This window comes from Leopardus geoffroyi, chromosome D4 (assembly GCF_018350155.1).
Source record: "Leopardus geoffroyi isolate Oge1 chromosome D4, O.geoffroyi_Oge1_pat1.0, whole genome shotgun sequence".
NCBI lineage: Eukaryota > Metazoa > Chordata > Mammalia > Carnivora > Felidae > Leopardus > Leopardus geoffroyi.
Genome location: NC_059342.1, coordinates 87,202,433 through 87,222,543, shown reverse-complemented (window position 1 = coordinate 87,222,543; position 20,111 = coordinate 87,202,433). Strand labels below are relative to the sequence as shown.

General features: G+C 46.1%; 1 protein-coding gene across 1 annotated transcript in view; it reads right to left on the bottom strand.

Annotated features, from left to right (window-relative positions):
* Window positions 1-5,046: 5,046 nt before the first annotated feature.
* The window catches only part of GLE1 (GLE1 RNA export mediator), a 30,996-nt gene continuing 15,931 nt past the window's right edge, over window positions 5,047-20,111 (bottom strand). The window contains exons 7-16 of the mRNA XM_045467571.1: window positions 17,054-17,282; window positions 16,385-16,497; window positions 16,154-16,223; window positions 12,650-12,792; window positions 12,361-12,551; window positions 11,018-11,147; window positions 9,374-9,478; window positions 8,147-8,229; window positions 7,174-7,237; window positions 5,047-6,229 (exon numbers count right to left, since the gene is read on the bottom strand). Of these exons, the coding sequence (XP_045323527.1) occupies window positions 6,161-6,229; window positions 7,174-7,237; window positions 8,147-8,229; window positions 9,374-9,478; window positions 11,018-11,147; window positions 12,361-12,551; window positions 12,650-12,792; window positions 16,154-16,223; window positions 16,385-16,497; window positions 17,054-17,282 (1,197 nt within the window). The 3' untranslated portion in view covers window positions 5,047-6,160. The remainder of the gene's footprint in view (window positions 6,230-7,173; window positions 7,238-8,146; window positions 8,230-9,373; window positions 9,479-11,017; window positions 11,148-12,360; window positions 12,552-12,649; window positions 12,793-16,153; window positions 16,224-16,384; window positions 16,498-17,053; window positions 17,283-20,111) is intronic.

The following is a 20,111-nucleotide window of genomic DNA, read 5'->3' as shown; positions in this document are numbered from 1 at the left end:
ACAGTTTGTAAGTTCAAGCCCCACATCGGGCTGGCTGCTGTCAGCATGAAGCCCGCTTCGGATCCTCCCCTCTCTCTCTGCCCCTCCCCTGCTCATGCTTTCTCTCTCTAAAAATAAATAAACTTAAAAAAAAAAAGAATTAAAAAAAATTTTTTTTTAATGTTTATTTATTTTTGAGACAGAGAGAGACAGAGCATGAACGGGGGAGGGTCAGAGAGAGGGAGACACAGAATCCAAAACAGGCTCCAGACTCTGAGCTGTCAGCACAGAGCCCGACGTGGGGCTCGAACTCACGGACTGCGAAATCATGACCTGAGCTGAAGTCGGCCACTTAACCAACTGAGCCACCCAGGCGCCCCAAGAATTGTTTTTTTTTTTTAAAAAGCTCTGTATAGCTTTAAGTATCTGGATCGAATACAGTCTCAAGATACTTTCTTGACTACCTTTACCTCCAAGTAAAGCATTTCAAAAAGTGTTTTCCCAGAAATACTAGACCTGAGAAGCCCTGGAAAAAGGAGCCCCACAGTCAGTTGGGGAAACACTGCACACTCCTGGAGGTTAACAATCCAAACAAACATAGTTACCAATAAGTCTGGCACAAGAAAGTCCTTTTGTTTTTTCCCCTTTATTATCTAAACATATTATAATGGAAGATTTCAAAGATAAAGCTAGTAAACAGGACAACGAACCTCCCTATGCCCATCACCAGTTTCAACAAATACCAATGTTTGGTCTTTCTTATTTTTTAAATTAATTTATTCTTGAAAAAAAAAGAGTGGGGGAGGGCAGGGAGAGAGAGAATCCCAAACAGGCTCCACACTGTCAGCGCAGAGCCTGACATGGGGCTCAAACTCATGAACCATGAGATCACGACCTGAGCCGAAACCAAGAGTCAGCTGCTCAACTGAATGACCCACCCAGGTGGCCTTGCCATTATTTTATTCACAAACTCTGCCTGGTTTACCTTCAGCACAGTCATTCCCAAACTTCTTTGACACCCTAACTCTTTCTTAGAATCCTGCACAAAAAACTCGAAGGGCAAAGCTGACCTAAATGAAATGGATCTATCTTCCGAGCTCCCAGAACTTTTAGCTCAAACCAGAGCTCTCCCAAGATGTAAATCACATCCTCCATGAATTAAAATCCTACCAGGGCGCTTGGCTGGCTCAGTTGGTTAAGCTTCTGACTTTGGCTCAGGTCATGATCTCGCAGTTTGAGTTCAAGCCCCATGTCGGGCTCTGTGCTGACAGCTCAGAGCCTGGAGCTTGCTTTGGATTCTGTGTGTCTCTCTCTCTGCCCCTCCCCTACTCATGCTCTCTCAAAAATAAACATTAAAAAAAAAATTTCTACCGAGTCACCTATTTCACTTTAAGTAGGAAGCATTTTGCAAAATCTATTCATTCAACTTTCACCCTGCTTATGAGATGCTGGCTTCAAGGTAACCATCACCACAGCCCTGTTCTCAGGATTGTAGGTTCTAGAGCTTGACTTTGTCACTTCATCAAAACTGTACCCATGACTTTTGTTGGTTTGGAGTTTTGGGGGGGAGGGGGAGGTTCACCTTTTACCTTTTCAAAAAATTTAAAGTTTGTTTATTTTGAGAGAGAGAAAGTGTGCGCGATCAAGCATGAGTGGGGGAAGGGCAGAGTAAAAGGGAGAGAGAATCCCAAGCAGGCTCCGCAATGCAGACACTGACTTGGGGCTAGAATTCAGAACCATGAGATCATGACCTGAGCTGAAATCAAGAGTTGGATGCTTAATTGACTGAGCCGCTCAGGCGCCCAGCTTTTTTATTTTTGAAATAATTCCAAGTTTACAGAAAGTTACAAAAATAGAAGGAAATCCCATATACCTTTCACACAGATTCCCCCCCATTTGTTAACATTTGGACACATTTGCTTTATTATTCTATGTATGTGTATACTTACATACACAGTAGACATATATTGTCTACCTGAATTGCTTGAGAATAAGTTGCAGACACATTTACTTACTCCCAAATACTTCATGAGTATTTCTTAAGGACAGGGATTTTTTTTTTAGTGTTTATTTATTTTTGAGACAGTGTGAGTGGGGAAGGGGCAGAGTGGATCCAAAGCAGGCTCTGCACTGACAGCAGAGAGCCCGATGCAGGGCTTGAACTCACAAACCCTGAGATCATGACCTGAGCCGAAGCCGGACACTCGACAGACTAAGCCACCCAGGTGCCCCAAGGATATTCATTTTTATGACCACAGTATAATGATCAAAATCGGGAAACTGATCTTGACATAATACTACTGCCTAACTCATAGACCTTATTCAAGTTTTGGGTGCCTGGGTGGCTCAGTCAGTTAAGTGTCCGGCTTCAGCTCAGGTCACGATCTCACGGTTCATGAGTTCAAGCCCTGCATCGGGCTCTCTGCTGTCAACACGGAGCCTGCTTTGGCTCTTCTGCCCCTCCCCCACTCGTCCCCCCCCCCCCAACAAACATTAAAAAAAAAAAAAGTAAGACCTATTTAAGTTTTGCCAATTGACCAAGTGTCCTTTATAAGACAACACACAAAGATTTTTTTTCTGTTACAGGTTCCAATTCAGGATCACGTACTACATTTAGTGTTAAGCATCCTGAAGAAGCTACAAGAAAAATGTTTCTTGAATATATCATCTGTATAAATGCTATTTTTTTTAATGGGGCCTAGGGGTGCCTTGGTGGCTCAGTCAATTAAGTGTCTGACTTGGCTCAGGTCATGATCTGGCTGATTCACAAGTTCGAGCCCCATGTCGGGCTCTGCGCTGACAGCTCAGAGCCTGGAGCCTGCTTCAGATTGTGTGTCTCCCTCTCTCTCTCTCTGCCCCTCCCCCACTCACACCCTCTCAAAAATGAATAAACATTTAAAAACAAAAAACAAAGAAAACGGGATGTGAGAGGCCAGGCCTGTTGAGGCGCTGTATGAAGCTCTGCGGCTCCCTTGGCTGTCCTAGCACTAAGACATAAGACATCCAAACCTAGTTAGGTCACTGCTTTCATTGCAGGAAGCTTGAAGAGTAGGGGAAGGAACTCTCCAGAACAATTCCATTCTTCTATCCAAGGGATGTGCAGGGGTTCTCTCCTGTTGGAATTTTCAACTCATCATCAAATTTGTTTTAAAATGATGTAGGGACATGGGGCACTTAGGTGGCTCAGTTGGTTGAGTCTGACTTCAGCTCAGGTCATGATCTCGAGGTTCACGGGTTCGAGCCCTGCGTCAGGCTCTGTGCTGACAACTTGAAGCCTGGAGCCTGCTTCGGATTCTGTGTCTCCCTCTCTCTCTGTCCCTCCCTGGCTCGTGCTCTCTTTCTCTCTCTCAAAAACAAATAAACATTAAAAATGACGTAGGACAATGATACAACAAAAATATGGGCAGTCAGCCTGAGAAATGAGGTCAAGCTTAAAAGGAAGCAAGCAGGCAAGTGAGTACTTGAATTTAAAAACTGGATGCAGGCCTTAGTATTCCACTCAGAGGAATCTGATGCTACTGGCCACCAGGGGTTGCATCTATCAGCTGGCAATCAGTATCTCTGAAGGCAACACTATCAGAGTATCAAAAACCTGGCTTCCCTAATGCTCTCCTTTCTTGGTTTACCATATCAGGAATTCCAAGCATCAAGTGACATGTGCAGGACTGTGAAACATGTCTGGAGAAAGAACATTCAAATAACAGGAGAGGTGTTTTCTGTGGACTAGTGGATTCATAGTGAAACAGCCTGGGGCTTCTGCGTGGCTCAGTTAGTTAAGGGTCCGACTTCGGCTCAAGTCCTGATCTCATGGTTCATGGGTTTGGGCCCCGCGTCGGGCTCTGTGCTGACGGCTGGGAGCCTGGCACCTGCTTCGGATTCTGTGTCTCCTTCTCTCTCTGCCCCTCCCCTCCTCGTGCTCTCTCTCAAAAATAAATAAACATTAAAAAAAATTTCAAAGTGGAACGGCCCTCAGCGATCATTTTGTCCGGTGATTTTTCACCTTTCACTTTTGGAGTTTTCCCGTATATGATCGTACCTAGGACTGCAATATAGCTCACATATAGCCAAAATGCTGTGGTACAGAGGATCACGGGGTTCTCTTAGGGCTCCACGTAAAGCCGTGCAGACTCTCTAGGCCCCCTGCACCTTGGGCTACCGCGGATTCGTGGTTCTATTCCAGCAGATGGCAGTAGCATCTTGAAGGAAGGGATGCCTTTTTAAAATCTGCACATGGGGCGCCTGGGTGGCTCAGTCGGTTAAGCATCCGACTTCAGCTCAGTCACGATCTCACGGTCCGTGAGTTCGAGCCCCGTGTCGGGCTCTGGGCTGATGGCTCAGAGCCTGGAGCCTGCTTCCGGTTCTGTGTCTCCCTCTCTCTCTGCCCCTCCCCCGTTCATGCTCTGTCTCTGTCTCAAAAATAAATAAACGTTAAAAAAAAAAAAAAATTTAAAATCTGCACAAAGCCTCCCTATGTTGACCTTGACTATAGGGCCGGGCCCTGTCCACTCAACACTAGGTCAGTGTTCCCTGACCTGTTTCCTGTCATGATACATAGACAATAATGCCATCTGTAAAGCACAGGTAAGAGGGCAAGTGCAAATAACAACTGGCCTTGGGGGCTCCGCCCACCTCAGGCCCCACAGGCGGAGATCTGTGCCGACACACCGGCTGGGAAGCTACAGAGCACTGAAAACTGGTCACCTCATGACTAATCCCCGTCGTGTGTTTTTGCAGGGGTGGTGATCCTGAGGTTCAGAGAATGACCCACCCAAGGGCACGAAACCCAAAAGTGAATTCACCAAGTCTTCTGACACCTTCCCCAGAGTTCATTCTGTTGTATCCACATGAAAAGACTTCAGTACTTTTCCATTTCTGCTAGATGAAACAAGGTCAGGTACATAATTCCGGAAAAGGAATGACAGAAAGAAAAATCTTCCTAGGTGAAGGTCAAGAAGACAAAATAGGGAGGAACATATACCATTCTATAGCTAGGCCTGTGCCTGACCATGCACACAGCTATGATGTACACAGCTCAGGGCAAAGGAAATTGGTCACATCAACCAGCAGTGGGTTTTTTAAAATCAAGCTTTATTACTTATTTTTTGGCACCATAGTCAACAATTCATAGAGTGTGTTACTTCAAGCCACTCAGGAGTACCAGGGAATACCCCACTCCCCAAAACACATCCCCACACACAACAGGTGGTACAGAGGGGTATATCCCTGCCTCTGCACTACAAAAGACGGCGAGTCTTTTGTAAAACAAATCTCAATTCTTATCTGAACAGCCGGGTTCTGAATTTCTGTTGTGGCTTTATTCAGGCAAATCTATCATCATTCTTCATTCAGGACATGTAAACAATTACAAAGCAGTTCTCAGTTCTTCCCGAACACCTTCATTTAACCCCTGAATCATTGCCTGTAGATGCTCGGCTCTTGTATAGTGTTGCAAACCCATCTCAGCTCAACTTAATTCAAATTCAGAAACAAACAAATAAACAAACAAACAAAACCCCACACCTGCTCTGGCTCCTGCACCCCTAGTCCTTCAGGGGGCAAAGTCCCAATTAAAAGGACAAACAGTGCTTCCTGTTCAATATAACATGTATCAACAGTCCTAATCCCGGATGCTAAACTATCTCTGATACAATTTGGGGCTTAATCCACGCCTGCATCAGGCATTTCCTCTGAATTTACGATCACTCCACAAGCTGAGAAAACAAAACCACCATAGCCCAGACTTTCATGTAAGCATTTGGGCCTCAACTATTAACCTGTACTCTGGGGAGGGGCAGCAGGGCGGGGGAGTAGGCGTGGGGGGCTTACTTCAGCTCAGAGGGAAATGGTTAAGGTACCACCTACTTTCTGAAAGACAGCAGAGACAAAGGAAATGAAGGAGGAGACCAAGAACTAAACACCTCACCATATTTGTGGAAGTGAGAAAAGCCGATTCCATTTACTCTGTCATGTGGATCCCTTAAGGACTGTCCAACCTACGAGAGACCTCCTAGATTCTGGGACCCCTGAACGATCTCCTCTCCTAGTCATGGGTACAAATATATAAAAGCACAGGTTGGTAGATTTCTAAATCTGATATGACTTCTCCCAAATGCAGCTGTTTTCAGTTGCTTTATTATTGTCCCTCTGCAACAGAACAGAGATGGTGGGCGCCGGGGTGCCATCAGGAACGCCAGAAGGAGGAGGTCAGAAAGCCCTTGGGGACAGGAATCTCCTTGCGCTGCAGACATTTCTGGTCAGGGAAAGATGGAGAAAACAATGATTTTCTGGTAACGTGCCTTCCCACAATTACCAGCTGGAAGCTCTGAGGGACAGCAAGCTTAAGTCCCACGGGACAGTGGTCAACACCGGGAAAAGACCAATGGCGGTGCAGAAGACTTCTGCTTCTGTATGAACTGCAGCAGAGGACAAGGGGAATGCTGCTGGTCATGCTGCCCCCGCCTCGTTTCCCAGCGCCCGGCCTTGTCCTTCATGACGCCCGTTTGCCCACTCGGGCTACTGGAAAGTGGAAGTCAGTGGGCTGTCTTGGCAGACCCACCAGAGGCTTCTACGGTGTCTGTCATACTTAAGCTCTTTAAAGAGGGTTTCAGCACTGAGAAACAGGAAAGGAGTCTGGCTGAAAGTGCAGTCTCTTGTCATAGAGAAAAAGTGACCAAATTTCCCAGTTCCCCTGGCCAGACACTGAGAAAGGAACCCCGGCCAGCCTGTAAAACATGTATCAGCGAGGGCGCCTGAGTGGCTCAGTCAGTTAAGCAAGGTCATGATCTCGCGGTTCTGTGGGTTGGAGCCCCACGGCAGGCTCTGACAGCATGGAGCCTGCTTGGGATTCTCTCTCCCTCTATCTCTGCCACTTCTGTGCTCATGCTCTCTCTCGAAAATAAATACATAAACTAAAAAAATCCCGCAAAACAAAAACATGTATCAGTGAGACCAGATTCATTAAGGATATTTTATTCATCCCTTAGGATAGCTTCCCCACAGGCAGTAGGGACAGTGACATCTAGGATGATGAAACAGCAACCCTTAAGGTTAAGGGGGATCCTGGACAAAAAAGTAGGGTTCAAAAAAAATAGGAAGAGACTGTAATCTGAGAGCATAGAGGTCCAGGACTTGTCAGACACAGGCGCCTTCAAGGTCAACAACAGCTCGAAACATGTTGATCTAAGGACCTCTTACCTCTAAGAACTGCTTGAGGCGTATGAAGGAACCCATCTGTCCTGAGCTTGTGATGGCTTCAATCCTGCAGGAAGAGAGAGACAATACGCAAGTGGCAGCTATGATTGCCCTGTCCCTTTTAGAAGAGTTAGGGGCACTGCTGATCTACGGGAAGCGGGAGAAGGGGGAGATTAAACGACTTGGGCAGAGGTCTTTTGGACCAAGGATGCTGTCATTCTTCCAAATGGTCTCAGCCTTCTTTTCAAAACAGGGGATAAAGGAGAGGACGTTCCTTTCCAAGATCTCTGTGAGCAGACAGGATAGATGCTGCCAAGGTATCTCCCCCACCGAAATGCCAATGTTGAGAGGAATGAGAAGGGCACCCAGAGGCGGACGCCATGACAGTCAAGCAAACTGGCCGACAGATCAGTTTCTCCAACTGATTAAGGGAGCTTGACTCTTTGGGTTTAATTCACGACCACATGTAATCACCATCCCTGATTAGCTGGGGGAGTTTGGAAAACAGAGTTAAAGACATGTCAGGTATCTGAATCCAGAATCTTCCTAATTCATTTTTTCATTTAGCCAATAATGTTTAAGAAACTCTCACTAGAGTTCAAAAGCACTTACTCAAATATCAAAAAGAAGGATAGGAGAAGATGTCACACTTAATACGATGGTCTTTTTTTTTTTTTTTTTTTGAGAGACAGACACAGAGTGAGAGAGGGGGAGGGGCAAAGAGTGAGGGACACAGAATCTGAAGCAGGCTCCAGGCTCTGAGCTGTCAGCACAGAGCCTGACGTGGGGCTCGAACTCACAAGCTGGGCTGTGAGATCATGACCTGAGCCGATGTCCGATGCTCAACTGACTGAGCCACCCAGGCGCCCCAATACAACTGCTTTTAACAGAGTCAAACCCAGAGGCACCCAAGGGCATTCGACACCATGGGTTTTACGCACTGAATCCCGTGGTGTCTGTTCAACAGGTCACATACCTGGGGAAGTAGTCCTCTTTGATGAGAAGTATCATCTTCCAGAACTGTACCTGGTACTGCTTCATGAGGGCATTCCCACACACCTCCAGGGGAAGACAGGCACCATCAGAGAAGAGAAGGCAAATTCACACTCACCCAAGAGACCCAAAGACCCATAAAGCACACCAGCCCTTTGCCTTTCCCTCCTACCAAGAGTTTCAGTCACAATGCCACTTAGCTAGCTAAGCAAGGGAACAAATGGAAAGACCCAACCTTCTTCTGAAGCATTTGTCTGTACAGGACAAAACCTCCGTGAAATAAGACAGCCAAGAAACCAGGTATTTTCACAAACCAGAGAATGTGAGTCTAACTTAATTGTTCTTCTTTGAGTCTACTGAATGGAAACCTTTCCAAAGGTGCGGTGTTCCTCCCAACCTCAGTAAGCAGGGCACCACCATGTTCTCAAATTTACTCATGGTCTAGGGTGACTGGAAGCATTTGGCATTATAGGCCCGATGGCCCACATCTGTTATGGTATGTGCCCTAAGCCTTTATCCTTTAAGAAATGTCTCCTGTCCACAGAAACCCTTACCCTCACTCTACAGTGGTGGCCCTTCATAGGCAGACAGGACCGTATAGAACCTTCTGGATGAAGGAGATATGTGGCCAAGGCTAGTTGATCATATTTGCTCTCCTGGGAATGAGGGATTACAAAAGTGAGCCGCCAGTTCCACTACACTAGGTGACCGCACTGAGGCAGAGGGCTATAGCCCAGGATGGCCACCTTCTCCACCGTGCAGAGATCTAGAGAAAACTGGCCTAAGGAGCAAGAATGAGCAGCCTACGGGAAGAGCACAAGAAGGACCGTGTGGCCCCAAAAGGACTCTTGGTACCTGGTGACATTCTAGTTCCTAGTTCCAGGCCCACACGAGGGTCAATCATACATCCTACCCTTGGTTCTGGGAGTCACTTCTCTATCCTTGAAACAAACATCCCTTTTTGCTGGTGCTGGGATGTATAGTTTTTTCTTTACAGTGAGAACACAACCACACAGAGAAGGAAAACACAGTGGGAAGAAAACCCAAAAGCCAGGTTTGTCTTTAGCACTTGGGAAAAAATGTGTAAGACTGGATCCTAATGCTGTTCACCAATAGCCTATTTCCATACTGCTTCCCGATTCACGCCATGCAGTGGCACAAGGCTGCTTCAACCACTGTCCCCCTCTCGTGTGATAACTGCATTACATACCTCCAAGAAGTCAAAGAGGAGAGTGGCTGTCACATCTGACAGGGGCTCCATATTTAAGATTTGTGCCAACCAGCGCCAGCCATGATTTAAGCCATGAGGGTGAATCTGGGAGCGAAGACACTTGGTCATGATTTGCTCTCCTTGTATCCGGAGATCTAAACTCCCAAGGTTATCATCCAGCCATTTCTAAGTGACATGAACCCCCAGATCATCTCAATCAAGCACAGGCCGCAGGGCAGACACAGCACACGCCGAACAAATTCTGTTTTCAAATGTCCCAACACACCGGAACCCACACATTGTCTACAGGATCCCTTCGGTCCACATCTGACAGCTCTGGTTTCAGGGAGTCCGCTGACCAACAATTATCCATACAGATGTTTTATTTATTATTCTTGGGACCTTGAGCACAGAACGTGGGACACAGCAGGTACACAATAAAAACCTGGATTCAATCAACTTACATTCCCTTCTCTTAGGTCTCTGAGTACATTAACTTCTCCATCTCTAATCTGTATCCTTTGAGAAAAGCACTAGGCTGGCAAGTCAAAGACCTGCACCCCAGCCGTGGCTTTGTCACTGACTATGTCACTATAGCTCGCTGGGACTCCATCTGCTCATCTGTGATGTGAGGCACCAACCAGGTCTAAAATGACAGTGACGGGGCGCCTGGCTGACTCAGTCGGTAGAGCGAGCGACCCTTTTTTTGTTTGTTTGTTTATTTACTTTTGGGGGGGCCTGGCTGGCTCGTCAGAAGAGCATGTGACTCTTGATCTCAGGGTCGTGAGTTTGAGCCCCACACTGGATGTAAAGATTATTTAAAATAAATATAACTTTTAAAAAAGTGTTTATTTTTGAGAGAGACAGAGCATGAACAGGGGACGGAGAGGGGCAGAGAGGGAGACACAGAATCGGAAGCAGGTTCCAGGCTCCGAGCTGTCAGCACAGAGCCTGAAGTGGGCTTGAACTCATGAACCATGAGATCATGACCAGAGCTGAAGTCAGAGGTTTAACCGACTGAGCCCCCCAGGTGCCCCAGAGCGAGCAACTCTTGATCTCAGGGTTGTGAGTTCAAGTCCCACATTGGGCCTAAAGCTTACTTAGAAATAAATAAATAATAAAATGACACTGTGTCATTTTTATTTTTTATTTTGAGAGACAGCACGAGTGGGGAAGAGGGACAGAGACAGAGAAAGAATCTGAAGCAGACTCTGCACTGAGCGTGGAGCCAAACGTGGGGCTCGATCTCACAACCCGTGGATCACAACCCGAGCTGAAATCAAGAGTCAGACACTCAACCGACTGAGGCACCCAGGTGCCCTGACACTGTCATTTAGACTCACTCCATCTAATAGAATCTTCTATAGAACCTTAATGACTGGTTTACAACAGACTCTCATCTCACAGACCCTCTTATAAACTCAGTTCTTTAAAGCCTCAGCTGACTCAATCACTGAACAAAAGCTTCTGATAGTCCAAAACTTCGTAATAGTTAACATCAACTTCTCTAGAACATACCTAGGGAGCGACAATACATCATCATGTAACCAGACTGCCCGCTTGGCAAGAAGGGCAATAGTCCCTGTGGACAGAATACACGAATACAGTCTGGCCTCTCTCTTGAGAGCACGTCTTTTCTACCACCTGTTGTCGGCCTCCATACGGCCACCGGAGCTGGATGATGGCGGCGTAGAGTCGGATCATCCCAGACATGCGCTTTAGAAAGTTGTCCTGCTGTTCCACTTTGGAGTCCTTCACTTGGTAGCCAAGCGTCCTGCGTGGGAAGAAAAAATTGAATGTGACAAGGCCAAAGTGAGGGTGACAAATCACTTATTTTTTATGGCTAAAAGAAACAATCTAGTACTATTACATTTAGCATTATTATTAGTATTGTTACTTTAAATATTTATTTATTTTGAGGGTAGGGAGGGGCAGAGAGAGAGGGAGAGAGAATCCCAACTAGGCTCCATGCTGTCAGCACAAAACCTGACACAGGGCTCAATCCCACAAGCTACAAGATCATGACCTGAGCCGAAATTAAGAGACGGTTAATTTTGGGGGCGCCTGGGTGACTCAGTGGGTTAAGCATCCGACTTGGGCTCAGGTCATCTCACAGCTCATGGGTTCGATCGAGCCCAACATCGGGCTCTGTGCTGACAGCTCAGAGCCTGAAGCCTCATGCTCTGACTCTCTCTCAAAAATAAACATTAAAAAAAAATTTTTTTAAAGAGTTGGACACTCAACCAACTGAACCACCCAGGTGCCCCTTATGTTATTATTTTTTTAAGTAAGCCCTAGGGCCCAATGTGGGGCTGGAAATCACAACCCCAAGATCAAGAATAGCATGCTCTACCCACTGAGGCAGCCAGGCACTCATTTTTAGCATTATTCTTCTTATATGATTACATATTATTACCTCTGCAGAAAACTTTGTTTGCAAAGCACACACATCCACAATCACATCTGTACATCATCACATAAGCCTTGTGAGGTAAACTCACAAATTTTTTTTTTAACATTCTGTTTTTAAGCATTGTCTGCACCAACGTGGGGCTCGAGCTCACAACCCCAAGATCAAGAGTTGCACACTCTCCTGAAGGAGCCAGCCAGGAGCCCCAAACTCACAGGATTGATGGATGTTACGACTCTCATTTGCAAATAAGGAAAATGATGTTCAAAGAGCTTACATGACTGCCCCACTTTGCAAATCTATTAAATGATGAAGCAGGGCCAAATTCTAAGACCCCTCCCGCCCCCTAATTCTAGATCCAATATTCTTTTCCTTAAACTATACTGACTATTGCAGCTGAATCCACAAATTCCCAAAGCAGCGAGTTTGCATGAAAGACGCTGGATTCTCTGATAGAAAGTCAAGGTACATATGAGGAATTGTGAAGGGAGGGAGAGCAAACCCCAGTTCTCTCTGTATTTTATTCAGAGACCGGGGAGACCCCGGGGAGAGTGAGTGAGGAGAAAAACTACCTCACCTCTGGTAGTCTTCCAAAGCCATTCCCTCCTTGAAAGGTGGGTAGAAGGGAACTGAGTAGGGACACTTCCTGTGGAGATGTGCAAGAATGAGGTCGCCCACTCTGGGGTGGAGCTCCCAGATCCCAGACGCCACAACCGCAATGGGGAATGCCGCTTCGTGGTGAGAGGCTACCTCCTCCTCTCCTTGTTTCTGCGGGAGCAGAGACGGGACCTCTTGGTTACTCTGGAGAGAAGCAGAAGGGCTGCACACAGGCCCATCCCCATACCTCTGGTTACAAAGTTTCTCACCACAAACTTCTCTGCCAGCTTGTACTGGACAAAATCCAGGCCCTGTGGGTTAAGTGTGACGGACACAGAGCGCCCGCCAGACTGAACTGGTTTTCCGGAAAGCAGGTTGTGGATCTTGTCAAAGATCTCCTTCAGCTTTGAGCCTGGGTATTACAGAGACAAAGTCAGTTAAAAGATTCAACTGCAGGCCACGCTGCTTCTCATCACTGCAGTAAGACAGCCTCTATGAAAACCCAGCCGTGCGGCCCCACACAAAGTCAGAGTCTAACGTCAAAATACTGTTGCAAAAAAGTACACGACATGCAGGTGTATATTGTCCAGGATGCAGGAGTACAGAAGGCATGGTACCATTTCAAAGGAATTCCTTACTTGGGAATGAACAAATTCTGAAATCGACATACCAGAGAGATAAACAGGATGGACATAGTTGTTAAATGGCCACAGATCCGGTGGGCTATAGCTGGCGTCCCTAAAGTAGTCATTTGCATCTCTAGGAAAACCGTTCTAAAGGATCTTCCCAGCTCTCAGTGACTACCCCCTCCTCTGGGACCTGCCCTCCATCCTCAAATGCACACAAGCGGGCTCCTGGCGGCTATATTTGTATTCCGGATCCTGTAAGCCCCAAGCCCACACTGGCTACAGTTTGATTAGGAGTAGACCAGCTGAGCCAATCAGCCAGCTCACAGAGTGACGTCCTAGAGATGGCTGGCCCTGCAACACACACGCTCACGAACACTGGGGACTTGCACCTGCCAAGTGGACCAAAGACCAGTGGTCTACCTAGTAAGAGATGTACGGAAGGAAAATGAAAGAAAAGAGTCTGAAGGTTTCTAGCTCCTGAGACCTAGCCCCATTCCTGCCAGTAGATTCTGAGAAACACCCCCTTATCTTTAGATTAAATGTCTTTTTCTTTTTTGGCCTATGCAGATCTGAACTGGTCTCCATTACTCAAAACTTAGTGAGCTATCAAAATAGTAGCACCCACTCCTGCTGAGTCATACTTTAGTACTACTTTACTGATGGTTTCAAAGGACCCCACTGGCCAAATTCCCTGTCAATTCCTTCCTCCATGCCTCTCCACCCCAACCCTAGGGCTGGCATGGCCTCCTACATCCCATATGCCACACCAGCACCAAAGAGATTAAATTCTGCTCCGAATCTAACCACTGCCTTTATAAGAGGCAGGAATGAGATCATTTCTTTCCCAGTCATTCAGCATGTACTGAGCACTAACTTTAGAGCAAGTCTGCATCTGGCTCTTCAAAGACTCATAGTGATGGTGCAGACAAAGGGAACATAGTCAAGAAATATGCAGAAAAGTGAAGACCAGCAAAACTAGAGCCTGATCGGATGTGGAGAATGAAACAGAGAGAGCAGTCAGGGGGAGGACTCCTAGGGTTCCGGCCAAGGTGCCGGAGTTGCCAGTGGTGCTCTGGTTCCTGAGAGCAAACAGGGGAAAAGGAGGCATAAAGGAGGATGGGGAGCTGATGTCTGCATACCCTGAATGTGGGGTAGGAGAGAGACACCGGCAGACGTCCCCCAGGGGCCGGAGCGAGGGGCTCTGAAGCTCTGAGGAAAGAGCGCACCAGAGGGACACTGGGGAGCCACCCGCACAGAGACAGCATCTGAAGCCCTGAGGGTAAGTGGACTGGGAACCAAGGGTGACAGCGGACTCCTGGAAAGCACCTCCAGTTAGGGATTAGGGTGGGGACAGGAGACTGAAGAGCCCACAAAGGAGGAAGGGGGGTGGCAGGAGAACTTGGAAATTCATGTTGCCATGGAAGCCAAAGGAACAGAGTTCGTAGAGAAGGAAATAATCACCAGGACCAAAAAGAAACCTGAGGAAGGCTAGAAAAGACAGATCTTGAACCAAAGGAAACATACTTTAGGATGTGAGTAACTCAGCATGTTTAAAAGAAAAGGAGGCTGTAAAAGGGAGTAATTTTGCAGAAACCAGGAGATTAGGTGATAAGCGATGAGGCAAGTCTTGAAGGGGATGGGAGAGCGGGGAACAAAGGCAGAGGCAGAAGGGGAAGCGTGCATGGACAATGCCTCCCTCCACATGCAGACATGGACTAAGAGGCAGGGGTACACGTTGTGTACGTGTGGAAAAGGCTGGCATCTGAGTGTCCCACCCGCTGGATTTTCCCGCTGAAGGAGGAAGCAAAGTGGTCTGTGGTTGGCTGAGGGGTCAGGACTGGGGATAACCCTAAGGACAGCAGTGAAGGGGAGGTAAGGCTGTCAGGTCAACCTCGCCCCTGTTGCTGTTGCCAGCAAAGGAAACAGCACTTTAAAGCCCAGAGGTGATATGCGGTTATTGATTTATACCTTGTCCTGATCCAGAGAGAACCAGCAGGGTGATACATAAGTTCCATCACAGGGCCTCTTGTGGGCAGGAATTATAACTTTTCTATGCTTTCCAGGCAACAAGTGAATTAGGGCAAGCAGGACCCATGCTAAGTCAGAGCAGCTTTTCAGCTGTTCGTGCTCCCCAGCCACTGGGCAGCATGGCCTGCAACTTGGAGGCTTCCACATCTTGAGCTCTACAAAAACTAACCTCTGCTTCTGAATGAAGAGAAAAAAGGGACTTCCCCCTGTCTGGTTCTCACTCTCTAAAGCTCAGTCTCTGGAGAGAAAAGGAAGATGTTCTAAAGTAGGAAGGCAGATTTAGGGGAGCCTGGGTGGCCCAGTCAGTTAAGCATCTGACTTCAGCTCAAGTCATGATCTCACAGCTTGTGTGTTTGAACGCCATGTCGGGCTCTGTACTAACAGCTCAGAGCCTGGAGCTGCTTTGGATTCTGTCTCTCTCTCCTCTCTCTGCCCCTTCCCTGCTCACACCCTGTCTCTCTTTCTCTCAAAATTAAACATGAAAAAAAAAATATTCAGGCAAGTTTCGAGCTTGGATAAGCTAATGGCTCATGTTGTAGAACAAAAGCAAAGAATGTATGTTACATCCTAGGTTCCCTGAGTGATGTTTTCAGCAGTAACTTTTTTTTTCCTAAATATGGATTCTTGTGATATATTTTTTTAATGTTTACTTTATTTGAGAGAGTGAGAGTGCAAGCAGGGGAGGGGCAGAGAGAGGGAGACAGAAGATCTGAAGCAGGCTCTGTGCTGACAGCAGAGAGCCCAATGTGGGGCTCGAACTCCCAAACTGGGAGATCATGACGTGAGCCGAAATCAAGAGTCAGACCCCAACTGACTGAGCCACCTAGGCGCCCCTTCAACAGTAACTTTCAACTTCAGGTAAGACCCTTCTTAAATAATTTACTGTTGATATACAGCTTATTTATAAATCAAGTCAACAAACACGTAATGATCGCCTTCTACATGTTGAAGAGGAAACAAAAGAGAGTAAGACATAACTTATACGTGCCTGACCCAACGTCATGTCATTTGTTGGAACAGACTCTGTCTACGGGAACCTTACAGATGAGTAGATGTGGAGTCGTACAAAATAACAAAGTGAAGCGAAGGGCCATGTTCTGAACTCCTCTGACCAACCTGCAATGGTGGAGATTTGGCTCACTGGGATGGTGGCAGCTTTCTGGAGGTCCATCTTTACCTTTTTGGCCTGCCAGGAGAGAACAGTGAGAGGGCAAATAGTGTCCGGAAGAGTTGAGTAGATGACGGCAGGATTAGGGAAGGTGACGTGCTAGCAACATTCCTCTGGGACACGGGGCTGTTCAGAGCACTCCCAGGCCCAGACAACTCGCAACTTACAGCCCTCCGTACCTGACTGTCTTTGCTGTTGGTCAGTTCCTCAAAGGCCAACACGCACTGACTGGAAACATCCTGCAGCTGGTGGTACCACCGCATTGTACTGTCTTGTACCTTTACTTGGAGGTCTGAGGAAGAGAAGAGAGGCTCTCATAATCGTACTCCCTGAACACTTCACGTGAGCCAGGCACTGTTCTAATCAGCTGATATAGGTATTAATGGCTTTCAAGGACCCTAGGAAGTAGATACCATCATTATCTTCACTTTCTACATGAGGAAATAGGCATAGAAAGGTCAATTTGCCAAAGTCGCATTGCCAGGAAGTAGAAAAACCACATTCCCATGGACCTGGCTCTAAAGCCAGCATTCTCAACCATTATGCTCGACTGATTCTCTTACATATGCAGTGAACATACACTGCGTAATATTTATTTTAAAAAGTCAGAGCAGCAAAACCTGGGATGGTACATCTACTAGAATTATACAGAATTTCAAATCCTCGTGGCAAGTGCTGGAAGTCAGGCTCCGCATCAACCAAACTGAACGTAATTCAGTAAACGTACAGAGTTTTACATTATGTTAACAGTTCTGGTAAATTGTCCTGAAGCTTAACACGATATTCAAACATATTCTTGTCCCCTTTCACATTCTGGGCTAAAGGACCGTATCCACGCCAACACCCACCTTCATTCTGTTTCCCTCCTGGGCCCTGGCTGGGAGCTGGGGTCTCTCTGTGGACCTCTGGCCCCTGCTGCATGTGTGAGTCTTGCCGCTTTACCTGGGCCTCCAAATCCTGCCTCCTCTTGTCCTCACAGGCCCTGGCGATCTCCTGCTGCAAGCTTGTAAGGAGGTCCCGCATTTCCTGCAGGGCTCTCTCAGCCACAGCCTGGTCCTCTGCTGTGGGAAAGCCGTTCTGTCAGGGTGACAGAGGCAGAGCTTAGCGTCTATTCCCCAGGCACCTGTGAAGCTGAATCACAGCTCACACAACACATTGCTAAATTGGAACTATTGCACCCAATGGAGTACCCACATTCAACATGCTGATACCTACTGCGTTCCTGTCCTCTTAAAGGTAATACTGATTAACCATCACGTCCACAGAGTATGGATTTTTCCATGCTCTCACTAACAATGCTGGGATAATTCTTTAAAAGCTTGTGACAACAGTCTAGATGAAAATGATACCATGTTGGGGCACCTGGGTGGCTCAGTTAGTTAAGCGTCCAACTTCGGCTCAGGTCATGATCTCGAGGTTTGTGAGTTCAAGCCCCACGTCAGGCTTTGTGCTAACAGCTCAGAGCCTGGAGCCTGCTTCGGATTCTGTGTCTCCCTCTCTCTCTGCCCCTCCCCTGCTCACGCTCTGTCTCTCAAAAATAAATACACGTTAAAAAAAAATTTTTAATAGCTCGGAGCTTTTTACTCTTGGCTTTCTAGGTAGACAATCATATTGTTATCAAATTACATTTCCTCAAATATTTCTCCTTTGTCTTATTACATTTTATTGGCTAAAACACGTTAACGACATCAACAATTTGTTACTATTGTAGCAGCATGGTACATTTTTATTTCTTCCCCAATTTTAATGGCATGTCTAAAATGTAGTCTATGTTTTTTTTTATTTATTTTTTTTTATTTTTATTTTTTTTTTTAATTTTTTTTTTTCAACGTTTATTTATTTTTGGGACAGAGAGAGACAGAGCATGAACGGGGGAGGGGCAGAGAGAGAGGGAGACACAGAATCGGAAACAGGCTCCAGGCTCTGAGCCATCAGCCCAGAGCCTGACGCGGGGCTCGAACTCCCGGACCGCGAGATCGTGACCTGGCTGAAGTCGGACGCTTAACCGACTGCGCCACCCAGGCGCCCCTGTAGTCTATGTTTTTAATGTTGTTTTGAGAGAGTGAGAGAGACAGAGACAAAGAGAGAATCTCAAGCAGACTCCATGCTCAGCAAGGAACCCAAGATCATGACCTGAGTCCATATCAATAAGACACTCAACTGACTGAGCCTCCCAGGTGTCCCTAAAATGTAGTCTTAAATGGATACATAATCTATCATGCTCATGAGAAACATTTTTTTTAAGTTTATTTATTTTGAGAGAGGCAGAGACAGCACAAGTGGGGAGGGGCAGAGTGTGAGGGGGAGAGAATCCCAAACAGGCTCTGTGCTGCCAATGCAGAGTGTGACGTGGGGCTCAAACTCACAAAACTATGAGATCATGACCTGAGCCGAAACCAAGAGTTGGACGCTCAACTGACTGAGCCACTCAGGCACCCAATTTACTATTATTTTTTAATAGGAAAGGATGTAGAATTTCAGCATATACTTTTACAACATCTAACAAGACAAACATATGACTTCGCTCCATTAACCTATTAGTGAAATTAAGTTCATGAAAAGACTTCATAACAATCGATCCAGCTTTTCATTATCCTTAGAATAATACCTCTTTGGTTATAGCAAATTATTGTTTTGAGGCACTGATAAATTTGACTTAACTTATCATTATTTATTTATTTATTTATAAATGTTTGTTATTTATTTTTGAGAAAGAGAGAGACAGAGCATGAGTGGGGAGGGGCAGAGATAGAGACACACACACCGAATCCGAAGCAGGCCCCAGGCTCTGAGCTGTCAGCACAGAGCCCAATGTGGAGTTCGAACCCATGAGCAGCGAGATCATGACCTGAGCTGAAGTCAGACGCTTAACCAACTGAGCCACCCAGATGTCCCTACTCATCTTTTATTTAGAATTTCTGCTCATAAATGAGAATGCATATAAGCCGGAGTGACGTTCCCATTTCTTTCAGTGTGCTATTTTGTTAGAATATGACCACCAGAATTGTAAGACGAATCGAGAAGTGCTGCCATCATTTTGTATATTGCCCTACAAATGTGTTTTGTAGTTTTGCCTGTTAAATCAACGAGGCCTCACAATTTATTAATTAAATAAATTAATTAATTACTGTGTACATCTATGTATGTAGGCAGGTGGGTCAGCAGGCTCCATGCTCAATGTGGGGCCCAAACTCACAATCCCAGGATCAAGAGTTGGATGCTCCACTGACGGAGCCAGCCAGGCACCCCTTCATTTATTTCTAAAGATTTTATTTTTAAGTAATCTCTGCACCCAACGTGGGGCTTGAATTCATGAACCGCGAGATCATGACCTGAGCCGAAATCAAGAGTCAGACACTTAACCAACTAGACCCTCCACTGACTTTTTAAAACAAAAACTTGAAAGAAAAAAAAAAAAAAAAACTTGAGAAGAAATAAGAACTAAGGGTAGGAACATAATAATCATAAAAACGTGAATTGGTACAACTTTTGGGTAAGAGTCAAGAACCTTAAAATTATTTGAGTAATTCCTTTTCTAAAAATTTATCTCAAAGAAATACAAATAAGACGTATATAGAATGGTATTACTATAGTGCTATGCATGGTAGTGAAAACACAGAAACTTAAATGTTCAACATTAAGCATGTCTTTTTCTATCGTTTTTTGGTATCATTACATGTGGGAAGTATCCAGTTCCACGTGTTCATCAAATACTGAATATTTGCCATGTGTTGTGGCAATACTTGGCACTTTTTAACACTGCTTTAACTAAAAACATCAGGGGCACCCGGATGCCTCAGTTGATTAAGCGTCCGACTTAGGCTCAGGTCATGATCTCCCGGTTAGTGGGTTCAGGCCCTGCATCGGGCTCTGTACTGACAGTTCGGAGCTTGGAGCCTGCTTCAG